This window comes from Neltuma alba, unplaced genomic scaffold (assembly GCF_004799145.2).
Source record: "Neltuma alba isolate B1F8T4 unplaced genomic scaffold, ASM479914v2 tig00011102_pilon, whole genome shotgun sequence".
Taxonomy (NCBI): domain Eukaryota; kingdom Viridiplantae; phylum Streptophyta; class Magnoliopsida; order Fabales; family Fabaceae; genus Neltuma; species Neltuma alba.
In genome coordinates this window covers 1-10,241 of record NW_021635840.1, presented here as the reverse complement: position 1 = coordinate 10,241, position 10,241 = coordinate 1, and the positions used below count along the sequence as shown (strand labels likewise).

General features: G+C 33.5%; 1 protein-coding gene and 1 long non-coding RNA gene across 2 annotated transcripts; one reads left to right on the top strand and one right to left on the bottom strand.

Moving 5' to 3' along the window:
• Positions 1 to 3,955: 3,955 nt before the first annotated feature.
• Positions 3,956 to 7,220, top strand: LOC114761230 (probable inactive receptor kinase At1g48480). Its single transcript, XM_028950562.1, has 3 exons — positions 3,956 to 3,967; positions 4,103 to 5,732; positions 6,258 to 7,220. The coding sequence occupies exons 1-3, from the start codon at positions 3,956 to 3,958 to the stop codon at positions 6,872 to 6,874; spliced, it is 2,259 nt and encodes a 752-aa protein (XP_028806395.1). The 3' UTR covers positions 6,875 to 7,220.
• A 2,424-nt stretch (positions 7,221 to 9,644) lies between these two features.
• On the bottom strand, positions 9,645 to 10,111 carry LOC114761231 (uncharacterized). The gene is made up of 2 exons (XR_003742124.1): positions 10,049 to 10,111; positions 9,645 to 9,965 (listed from the first exon to the last, which is right to left on the bottom strand). It is a non-coding gene; the product is annotated as an uncharacterized LOC114761231 (long non-coding RNA).
• Positions 10,112 to 10,241: the final 130 nt, after the last annotated feature.

Here is a 10,241-nt window from a genome sequence, read left to right as displayed (position 1 = left end):
ATAATAACAGGATAATTTATAAAAACAAATTATAGACATGTGGAAATGTGATTTTATCTTTACAAGTCTTTTCAAGTGTCTAATAATTACTATATCCATTATTTTTCGTTCTTATGAAATTACTTTTTCTTACCGAAATTTTGTAATTTAATTTTAAATTTATATATTCAATTAAATTTGAATTTTTTGAATAACAGTTACCTAGCAACGTATGCTTTTTTTTCTAAAACTGAACTGAAGACTTTCTCTATTTGGAGAGTCACAACAAGAAAAATTAAAAGTCCAGCTATTAGTTATCTTTTTCATTTATGAAGATAATTGTATGGCCTTTAATATATGTATGGCCTTATAATATACATACACACGCGTATTCATATGTTATTGTAATGTTGGTTGTTCATGGGTCGTTTTAGATGTGAATTAATTAAGCAAACTACATATAATTAAATAAAATACAACTCACAATAAATAATTATGATATTCTTAATTGGTTTATCCTTTGTGGTTTGGGAGCCCAGCCTAGCATTATAACTCTTTTACTGAATATTAAGACTTGATATGCAAATTAAGCCTGGCAAGGGAAACTACAATATGAGTGGTATTTATATACATGAAATTCAAAATAAATTATACAATGCATCACTTTTTTATGTTATCTTAACGGGTTAATATAATTTTTTATCTCTTAAATTTGCCTTCATTTTGATTATAGTCCTTTAAGTTTTAAATCATATGTTGGAGTCCCTCAAGTTTCTTTTCGTCAAAATATTTGTCCCTATAATTTGATAAAAATCTGGACAATTTTACTTCTTAATTGATTAAAATTTATAGTTTAAAATTTGAAGGACTAAAATTAAAATTCATGCAAATTTGAGAGACTGAAAATTGCATTACCCCTATCTTAATATTAATCAATGTTTTGATGTATTGGATGTTTCCAAGCCTACATTTTAATATTCTTTTTCCTATTTTTTATGGTTTATTCATGTTTTCCAAACTTACATCTATGGGACCATAGAAAATGATTCAATATCCATTTAAACATCCAAATTGCACACAATAAGCTAAAATTTGAAATGAACTGAAAAATAATTAAAAAATTTCACGTTGCTAAATGATATTATAATCAATAAATAATTGGGAATTAACAAAGAATATAAAATATTTAAAAGAGGAATCATATATTTATTATTATTAATATATCGAGCCAACAAAAAATAGGAATACAACTCACCGAGAGAATCTGTCACAGATGGCATGGTAGGCAATCGGGCCGTTGTTTGTTGGTAGGAAATCATTGCTCATTATAAATTAACCGTTTATTATAAAATTTAAATAACCAAAATCATGTGATTGAAAAAAACTGTTAAAATTAGTTTAAAATAATAAATAATTAAATATGTAAAAATATTTTTTTTACTAAATATGTCATTATTTATAAGTGAGTAGATGAGAGAGGATAATCATGAAAAAATAATAAAAAAGAATGCATGAAAAAAATTAATTAAAAATAAAATCGATAAAAATTTACTTAATGCTCAAACAACAACCTCAAAATTATAAAAAGACGGGGGGAATAGTTAAGTACAAGGATTAAATGGGTAAAATGGATTTGGATTATCTTCTCTCTTTTTTTATCCCATTCTTACTATTAAATAAAAGTTAAATTCTTGATATTTAATATTTTATAAAATTATTATTTTTTACTTTCGAATAATGTGTACTCGTAGTTATTAAACGTTCAAATCAAATTTTGATAGTCTACATTTTGTTGTAAACATATTTATCCAATGTGTGAAACCCAATATCTAATTAATCTGTTGTTAATATACTTACTGTGTTGTTGTTATTGGCATTTAGTAACATAATTTCATAAAACCAATTGCACATTGAGGCAATAATTGGATTTTTTTAAAAAAAAAATTTGTCTTTAATTCACATTCTATAATATTTGATCCTTACCTAAAATATATTGGCTGATTTGAGCCCCGGTATCATTTCTCCCTCTAGATATTGTTCCCATTCAATACTCACTTTATTTGTGTGGGTTACCCGTCACTAATTGATAAATTTCACAAGGGATATCATACATCGCTTTTAAAATATCATGCTTCACCTTTTAAATTGCCATCAAAAATAAAATTTATTATTCTTCATCCAAAAGTTCGTGTCAAAAAGTCCTGCAATTATTAGAAGAAGAAAAAAAAATGTAATCCTGAAATTTCATCTAATTTTGAGAGGATTTCATCATAATTTTAAACATTATAATCTGTATACTTTTTTGCACCAAAAAACATGTACTCATCTGATCCTTAATATAAAATCCATTTAACTCATTTGATTAGATTAAGAAAGTTAGATAAGTTAGTTAAGTATAAGAAATATGACACGTTTTTCCTAAAATACCATAATTATTTTTCTTAATACCTTCTCTTCCTCTTCTACTTGATTATGGTTGAGGGAGTATTCATAAAGGTAATTTAGAAAAAATTGATAAATATAAAAAATAGGTCTTATATTTAGGATCAAAACCAACTCAACAATTGGGTCCTATATTAAGGACCGGAGGAATATAAGATTTTCATAAATCAGTTTCAATCAGTGTGTAATATTTTCATTATTTCCGTGTTGGTGAAAAAAAAGGTAATACTACGTCTGTCCTTAATATAAAATCTAATTTGACGTTTAATTTAATCTTAAATATAAGATTCTAATTTGCCTTTCATATTTATCTATTTTTCTTAAAGTAGTCCTTATAGTAATAATAACTTTAGCTAATACATTTGATTAGTAAGAATATTTTAAGAAAGACAATACCTATTTATTATTAATAACTAACTTAACTAATTTTTTTAATCTACACAAGTTAGTCAAATGGCTCTTGTATTAAAGATTGATGTAGTATTTTCACTATTTCAATTGAAAATACAATTGTATAACCTCTGATCCTTAATATAAGACCTCATTTAACTTTTATTTTGGTTCTAAACGTAAAATCCCAATCCTTTTTATCTCTTATATTTATTTATTTTTTTAAGATAGTCATTCTAATAATAGTAATTCTAGCCACTACACTTAATTAGTAAGGGTATTTTAGCAAATACAATGTTTATTTATAACAAATAACTAATTTAACTAATTTTTTTAATCTACTCAAATTAGTCAACTAGTTCTTGTATTTAGGAACGAAAATAGTACTAGTTTATTTATGTTGTAAAAGAAATTTTACGGAGTCATTCACATTCTAAAGAATTGTAGAACAACAAAATATATAAATTTTTAAAATTGGTGTAATGTTTGTTTCGTAATTATTTATGGGTTAAGGTGCGTCCAGCACCCCGAACTATTTACTCAGGTGTGTCCAGTGGCCTAAAGTAATTTTGGGTGCATCCAGTGTCCTAAATTAATTAAAATGATGCGTCTATATCCCAGGCTAATAGAAATGTTATGTTTAACTGTTACTTTCCTGACTCAGCTTAAAGTTGACCCCAGATATTCTACATGGTAGACACATGGGCACCCGATGTGTATTATTCTTACTCAAAAGACAATTTATTTAGAAGAAGAGGAAGGAAATAAATTCAATTTTGAGTAAGAATAATACATATCAAATGTCTATATGTCTATCATTTAGAATATTTGGGGTCAACTTTAAGCTGAGTCAAGAAAGTAATAGTTAAACATAACATTTCTGTTAGCCTGGGATATGGACACACTATTTTAATTAGTTTAGGATACTGGATGCACCCAAAATTACTTTAGGCCACTGGACGCACCTGGATAAATAGTTTAGGGTACTGGGTGCATCTTAGCCCATTATTTATTGTATTCATGCGCAATTATCCCTTAAAAATGGTAGTATTACATGGTAACTAACCATGTAAGGTTACCTGTCCGATAAAAAAATAAAAAATAAAAAAGGTAGAAAGAGAGGAAGATACCACCACGCAGGCTAATGAAAGGAAAGGTAAGAAGTAGAATGGAAAAGAAAGAGACAAAGACAAAGAAAAGAAGGAGAAAATATTTTACATATACATATATATATATATATATATGTATATGTATATATGAAGAGTGATAACAGTTGACTAATCGCTTTTAGCGTAGACAGCTAGGGTTTCTTTCTTTCTTTCTGGTAAGATGTGTATGTAATATACAAACAGCCTGGACCTTCATCATCATCATCTCTCTCTCTCTCTCTCTCTCTGTGTATGTAATTTGTATAGAAAAATGCAGGCTGCCCAATTCCTGCTTTCTGTCTCACTCCTCCAATAGGTTGAGACACCCACAATGCCATCAATCTGAGCCACACCACTACTACCACTACCAATCTACCACCATTGTCTCCTGCTCATTCCTCACTCTGCTCGGCGTTGCTCGCAGATTCTTCTCAGCAATGCTGTCTCACAAGCTCTCTCTCTTGCTTCCCATTTTCCTCATTTTGCTTCCTTTAGCCAGACCAGATCTGGCTTCTGAGCGAGCTGCTCTGCTTGCTCTCCGTTCTTCAGTGGGTGGCCGAACCCTTCTCTGGAACGTCACCCAACAGAATCACTGCAAATGGGCTGGCGTCCAATGTGACCGTGACCAGATCGTCGAGCTTCATCTTCCCGGTGTTGGGCTTTCCGGCCAGTTACCTAACGGCATTTTTGGTAACCTCACTCATCTCCAGACTCTCAGTCTGCGTTTCAACGCTTTGACTGGAAAACTCCCTTCAGATCTCGCTTCTTGTGTCCACCTACGGAATCTTTACTTGCAGCGAAACTTGTTCTCTGGAGAAATCCCTGCATTCTTGTTCTCTTTACCCGACATGATTCGCCTTAATTTAGCGCACAACAATTTTTCCGGTGCGATTCCACTGGACTTCAACAAGTTAGCAAGGCTGAGGACTCTATATCTAGAGAATAATCAGCTTTCAGGTTCTATTCCCGGGTTGAACCTGGAAAATCTCGAGCAGTTCAATGTGTCAAACAATTTGTTAAACGGCTCGGTACCGGTGAAGTTACAGTCATTTTCTGAAGATTCATTTCTAGGGAATTCACTATGTGGGAAGCCCCTCAAGCTTTGTCCAGGAGAAGGAGCCGCAATATCTCCGTCCGGCGAGATTGAAAACAGCAATAACGGAGGGAAGAAGAAGAAATTGTCTGGTGGGGCCATCGCCGGAATAGTCGTTGGATCTGTGGTGTTGCTCCTGTTGATTGTGTTCGCTTTGATTCTCCTTTGCCGAAAGAAGAGTAATAAGAAGTCGAGCTCCGTCGACATTGCAACTATGAAGCATCCAGAAACGGAAATTCCAGGCGACAAACCCGTTCCAGATGTGGAGAACAATGGTCACAGTAATGGGTATTCGGTAGCTGCAGTGGCTGCAGCAGCCATGACAGGAAACGGCAGAACAGAATCGAACAGCAATGACGGTGTGAAGAAGTTGTCATTCTTTGGTAATTCACCGAAGGTGTTCGATCTGGAAGATTTGCTTAGAGCTTCGGCGGAGGTTCTGGGTAAAGGAACATTTGGAACAGCATATAAGGCGGTTCTGGAATCTGGTCCGGTGGTGGCTGTGAAGAGGTTGAAGGACGTGACAATTTCTGAAAAGGAATTCAAGGAGAAGATTGAATTGGTGGGAGCAATGGATCATGAGAAATTGGTCCCTCTCAGAGCTTATTATTTCAGCAGGGATGAGAAACTTCTCGTCTATGATTACATGCCAACAGGAAGCTTATCTGCACTTTTGCACGGTCAGAATTTTCAATCTATTTAAGATCTACTGATAATTGATTTCGGCTTTTTAGTAGATTTTGAGAGCACCATCTATTCTTCGAAGATGAATTCAACAATTTGCACTGTTTTTGGTTATTATGCCCATCTTCTATTCTGGGGAATATGCATAATTGTTATTAGTGCCTAACTGTTGACTTCGTTGAATCTTTCAAAGGTGGGCTGAGCATGTGATATCCTTCGGGAAATGAGTTTTTCTATGCATCCTATTTGGAGTTCGCTTCATTTGCTTCCTCATAGATCTATATGGCTTTGAGTATTATATACATATTCATGCCATTCCACATCATCTTGTTCCATCCGTTAGCAGCAAACAACGTGGTGGCTTGGCTGATAAAGATCTACATTATCATAGAAGTTACTTGTTATGGCTCTATTTTGTTTAATCAGCTTTACATAAGTTACTTGTTATGGCTCTATTTTGTTTAATCAGCTTTACATCCCAAAGACTTCATTGTGACAAGTATGTGAAAAACATGAAACAGGCAACAAAGGGGCGGGTAGGACACCATTGAATTGGGAAATCAGATCAGGAATTGCACTAGGAGCTGCTCAGGGCATCGAGTACCTACATTCACGGGGACCTAATGTTTCTCATGGAAACATAAAATCATCCAACATCCTCCTCACCACATCCTGTGATGCCAGAGTGTCTGATTTTGGCCTGGCACATCTTGTTGGACCCTCCTCCACTCCCAATCGGGTCGCCGGCTACCGTGCGCCAGAAGTTACTGATCCTCGCAGAGTTTCTCAGAAGGCGGATGTCTACAGCTTTGGAGTGTTGCTGTTGGAACTTCTGACTGGAAAGGCTCCAACACATTCTCTCTTAAATGAGGAAGGAGTAGACCTCCCTAGATGGGTTCAATCTGTTGTTAGAGAAGAATGGACTTCTGAAGTGTTTGATCTTGAGCTCCTAAGGTATCAGAATGTTGAGGAGGAGATGGTTCAACTATTGCAGCTTGCAGTTGATTGTGCAGCTCAATATCCTGATAAGCGCCCTTCAATGTCTGAGGTGAGACAACGCATAGAAGAGCTACGTCGCTCAAGCTTGAAAGAGGATCAAGACCAAGTTCAGCAACCTGATCTGATCAATATAATGTAGATGACATATCTTCTCGATGATGGCTACGCTAAAAACAGATCATATCATCTTTGTTCTCTCTTGGTACACAAAAAAGCCCTTGTTTTCCTGTGCTTATGCTGTATTCTTTTAGCTCGGTCCTCAAATTTTCCCAGCACCCAGCTTTTATTTTTCATCTTTTTTTCCCCTTTCCCTTACAGTATCTTCATTTACTATTTCTTCCCCCCAATTTCTATCTCAATGAATAGCTTGACGGGTGGGTGTCTGTTCCATTAGTCATTGTTGGTGGATTCTGGTTGATGTAATTATTACTCTTCCTTGCTTTAACATTGGCTTTTGCTTTGTTGAAAGCTGAAACTTTTTTCCTTGTCGGTGGCACGTATTATCACACCCCTTTATCTGTTACCAAAAATGCCTATGGGCGTTTCACAAAAGAAAAAAAAAAGGAAGAAAGAAAGAAGAAAAAAAAGCCTATGGGCATGACATGAACCTCACCTTGTTAGAGGCATATTTATTTGCTACCCCAATCATAAAAGAACTGATAATAATTCATCAGGCTCTTCACAGGTCAATCTCAGCTGTGGCCTATGAAGAGCGTTATTGCAAATTTTAGAAGTCCATCAAATGATAAAACGGATTTGATGGTATTTGTTTATAATATCATTTAAATATTTAGCTGTAATAGATTAGATTTATCCATCTGAAACTACCTGTAAACATGAAACAAAATTAAGAGCAAGAAGTTCTTATGCTAACTATGCCTTGAAAAGCTCATTTGAAACGGCGTTCATGAAGTTTAATCTAACAAACAACTCTAGAATACAAGTTCTATCTGTACAATTTTTTTCCCTGTAAAAATCATGCTCATTAAAATAATGTCTGATAAGACTTATGAACTGCAAATTATAAGGTGGTCAGCCCCATTATGGGTCCCAATATAAAGTAGTTTCGTTATTGGGTTATAAAGCCAAAAGATTAAGCAACTGCCTTCTTAATTCTTATCCTTTCTGGATATGATTTTAAATTTCAAACATCATGGGAAGTGACAGTCACTAGAAATAAAACTTCTCAGTAGTTATGGCTATTATAATTATGAATGACTTTATGTTAGACCGAATGTAAACAAGTATAGGGGAGTGGCAGGTTTTGGAAGTTGAAAGTGAGGTTTCTGATGTAGTGGACCAACTTATGCTTCATGTTCATATTTTGTTGCTTTCTGGACCGAAGCCTGCTGTTCTTTTCTGTTTAAATTGTTGTGATGTGAATTAGAATGAGGTTGGAAACGAATGAACAAGACAGTGATGTTGGGTCTGTCTCCTGGCGATGTTGCTGTCTTATTACGTATCTTCTTTCACCAATTGGAGACGCCTTTTGTAGGACACGTACAGATTTTACACAAACACAAATATTGGAGCCTTCTGAGTAACTAATAGGATTTTTTAACGTTGAAATTTATTGTCTCTTTTTTTGTGGCTGTTATTGGACTTCAATAGCGACTCCTTTTATCTGTTCATAAAATGTTACATTTTCCCCGGCAAAGCAGTAATTTAAGCATTTCCTTTTATACTTAAAAGCCTGATTTGATAACTAATGATAAATATGGTCAAAAATTGTAGCACTCATCACCCATCAGCTATTACTTCCTCTCAATGTTGCGCAACGCATCGAACCTTTTGGTGAATATGTAACTTTCTAATAATATTCCCTTCATTTTTTTATAAAAAATAATCTCATAATAACACACTTAAATATAAAAAGACAATTCTCTTTTCTAGAAATTTAACTTGTCCTTCTATGTTACCCTATTAAATATATGCTATTTATTATTTTTCTGTAATGAAGTTTTACTTACAAAAAAAAAATATAATTAAAGGAATACGTTTTACTTTACAAAAAAAAAATTTAGTCATTTCTTATGATTAAAAAAAATAGGAGTAATTCGCATTACTTCCTCCAATTGCAACAGTCTTATTATTCTTTTTTCCAACAAATATAACTGTCCCCCCCAGAGAGAGAGAGAGATTGAGCAAAATTACATAGCATGCTCAGAATTTTTTTTCCCCCCTTTTGGAAGAAATCAAGTATTACCTCTAGTCCTCTAAGGGTTTGTTTGAGTGCCCTCCTAAACTATGGTTTGGGAGACAAAACCATGATTTGGTGAAGTGTCACCCAAACAGCATCAATTTTGAGCCAATAATCCGAAACCATGGTTGAGCCAAAACCATAGTTTCAGAAGAATAACTTCATCCTGCTTCTGACTTAAATTAAGAGTATGATTGTACCTGTTAGAGTAAATCTCAACAATATTGACTTTAATATCCCTCAATATTTTTTTATAAACATATTAATCTATATCTTATAAATATATATACATATATTAATTATTTATTAATTACATTATCTTTTGTATTATTATGTTGGTAAAAATATATATTAACAATTTTATTTCTTCAAATTAAAATATATCATAAATTTATCTTTTATGTAATTATCATATTAACTTATGTTTTTTTAAGTAATTTGTATATATAAAAAGTACTTCTGATCACAACTATCCAAATACTCTTACTTTTCAAAATCACTTTTTTCACAAGATCTATTCTCCCCAAATCTATTCTTTAGAAGCTATTTTCAAACCATGGTTTTGTTTCATCCAAACACCCCCCTAAATATAAAAACTAGTAACTAACTCTTATATTTAGGCTCAGAGGTGGTATGTGCTAAGTCCCAAAAAAATGGCCTTGACTTAATCTTCCTTTACTCTACTCTCCTGAACCTACATACACCTTAGTTTGACATCATCAAAATATAAATCATTTTTTAAATGAAATAAGCATCATATCCACATGAAGAAAAGGGGAGTGAAATGCTCTTATTGCTGTGGTATTGAGAAAGCAGGAAAGTTAACACCACAGAACAATGCAAGCGCCCCACATTGTGGTATGCATTTTCAAGCATTTACAGCACTCAATTAGTTCACAACACAACAAAAAGATTGAAACCCGAGTGTTAACCTTTGACCTGATAAATAAATGGCTCATCCTGAACCAGTTTTAGCTTCTTTTCCCTTGCGTTTTTTTTTTTTTTTTTTACCTAACCCTTTTTGAGAACTCTGCAAATCAAGAAACAGAAATTAGATCAGCAAAAGAAATTTTGAATAGACATCATGAATACAAGGACATTGCAGAAGCCTACATGTACAAGGTATACAAAAAACAAAGGTCCGTGTGCCCCTTCAAATTGTCACATCTTGTCAAAACTATTGTCTGGGAGTTGCTAGATACGATAATTGTTTTATGCACTAGAATTTGGAGGTGGGTCATCTTTCAATCCCTTAGTGAGATCATAGTTGATTGATGCAGCTGGGAGAGATTCTGAAAATCAACGG

What these genes read in the sequence shown, in the direction of transcription:
- LOC114761230 (XM_028950562.1), top strand. An exon ending in CTTATCTGCACTTTTGCACG is followed by an intron (nt 5,733 to 6,257) that starts GTCAGAATTTTC and finishes AACATGAAACAG; the next exon opens with GCAACAAAGGGGCGGGTAGG.